This window comes from Serpula lacrymans (assembly GCF_000218685.1).
Source record: "Serpula lacrymans var. lacrymans S7.9 unplaced genomic scaffold SERLAscaffold_13, whole genome shotgun sequence".
NCBI classification, from domain to species: Eukaryota; Fungi; Basidiomycota; class Agaricomycetes; order Boletales; family Serpulaceae; genus Serpula; species Serpula lacrymans.
In genome coordinates, this window is record NW_006763302.1 from 294,333 (window position 1) to 296,409 (window position 2,077).

A 2,077-nucleotide genomic window follows, 5' to 3' on the forward strand; every position below is an offset into this window, starting at 1 on the left:
AAGCTATCATACCAACCAACTAATGTTTGGATGGATGTTACAATACACAATTTTTGGACCTTTAATTTTCATTCTCCTCTTTAACTTTCTCATGTAGTTTTCACACGCTGTGCCATGCAGCACTTTCCATTTTGTTCAAACTCCACTTTTACGTGCTGCGCTGCTTTTCATTATTTTCAGTTACAAAGTCTCTCACACAGTGGAGCTGGTCACACAAGCTGTACCCTATGACATCATCAGCCACTGCTCCCATCAACTATATAGTACACATGTACAAACAACCTGTAGTAGTATATATACCCCAATAGATCAAGGAGACTCCTCAGCGAGTCCTCCTGTTGTTTACCCACAACTAACTTGGTCCTATCCTAAGGGTAACCACTCCCCTCACTACCTTTATAGCTTTGTCTGAGTTGTGCGCCAGAGTATCAAAACTTTGGTTGTTACAATGGATGTTCTCAAAGCAAATATGACTTCATTTGTGCAGCCATGCGATGAAGGCATCATCCGCTGCTTCAAGGCTGGATATAGGAAGACTTATTGTGCAAAAGCACTTAACCTTGATGAAGCCGGCAAGAGGGACATTTATTCAATCAATTTACTTAAAGGTGTTTTGATGGCAAAGGCTGCTTGGGAAGCAGTTACATCAACTACTATCCATCACTGCTGGGATCACAGTCAAATTCAACTGTATGCCAAGGTCTGATTTGAATTGCTCTTGTTTTCAAGTCCTAACTATTCTTTGCACAGAGATCCCTTCATCCCAACAACTATCCCATACAATGATGTACAAGCACATGCAAATCCTATTGCATGGGGTGTTATGCGAGAGTTTGCAGTCAGTGACTCTATGACATTACCAATTGCTAAAGCTTGCATCAAACAGGCCTTGTTTGGGCAATATTTGGATGGAGACCAGAGGCCGGCATTGAACACCATTATGGATGCTGAAGGTGACGCAGAAGCTGCAATTGCTGCAGTCAAAAGTCTTGCAAATGTGCAAATGCAGCTGCCAGTTGAACAGGCCTCAAGATACAAATACCTGCACATCCAAAACTGCCACTGCAGCTCAGTAATATTGAAGACCAGCTGAAAAATGCAATTGGGGAACTCAAATCTCAAAACTGCATCTTTGGCAAGCCTCTAACAGTTGATGAAGTTGTTGATCCAGCTGCAGAGAGGTTGATTGATAAAGAGTTTGCACTTGATGATAGAGAGATTGTTGCTGAGGTCTGAGAGTCAATGGCTAGTGAAGAGGACATAATTAGTGTGGATTTGGACAATGAAGACAAAACACCATCATGATCATGGACTCGCGCCGAGATCATGAACCTGTGCCAGGATCTTGAACAAGCCTGTATCCAACAGGCAGGTTGGGGGGGATCGTTGGACTTGATGGGCAGCTTTGTCACTATAGAGCATTTCTACAATGCCAAGAAGTCCAAAATGCTAAGCAAACCACACTAGATTCGTTCATAGAATAGAGTAGGAGTGTTTCAAGCAAAGTGTTCTGGTGTCGCATTGTTGTCACTTGTGGGAGTCATGCTGAGTCACCCTAGGTCACATGTAGTCACACATGGTAGCACCTCTGGTAGCACATAAGTCTCGTATTGCATGTAGTTTTGGGGCCCAGGGGTCCTGACGTTATGCGTTATGAGACAATCAACTGTACCTCTTTGTTGGTGGTGTGTTCACTATACTTCAGTGCTTGAGCAATCTACTGTTCTTGACGTAGTAGACTGATGAAACAAATATACTGACACGCTATTTGTATTCTCTAAGCACCTTGATTCAAAATATTAGAGCTATATTCATTTACTGTTTAGAATAGTTGTTGGATATTCGGTCCCTCAGGGCGCGGGAACAGGCAAGGGAGAAGGATTCTTTTGGAAAATGAATGCCGTAACAACGTAAATACATGCTTCTTATATAACAAACATATGTAAATATTGTGTGAAAGACAATGATAGCCACAAAAGGCCGGTTGTAATCACAGACTAAAGCTTCGGGCGAAGCTCCGGATAGCCTACACATGTCCGGCCGTGCAAACACCTACGTTCCCACACTGAAAAGCACA

General features: G+C 42.8%; 1 protein-coding gene across 1 annotated transcript; it reads left to right on the forward strand.

The window, feature by feature from the left end:
- Positions 1-448: 448 nt before the first annotated feature.
- On the forward strand, positions 449-1,236 carry SERLADRAFT_441874 (uncharacterized protein; the record flags this gene model as incomplete). Its single annotated transcript, XM_007322433.1, has 3 exons — positions 449-690; positions 751-997; positions 1,069-1,236. 3 exons carry the CDS (start codon positions 449-451, stop codon positions 1,234-1,236), a joined length of 657 nt encoding a protein of 218 aa, XP_007322495.1.
- Positions 1,237-2,077: the final 841 nt, after the last annotated feature.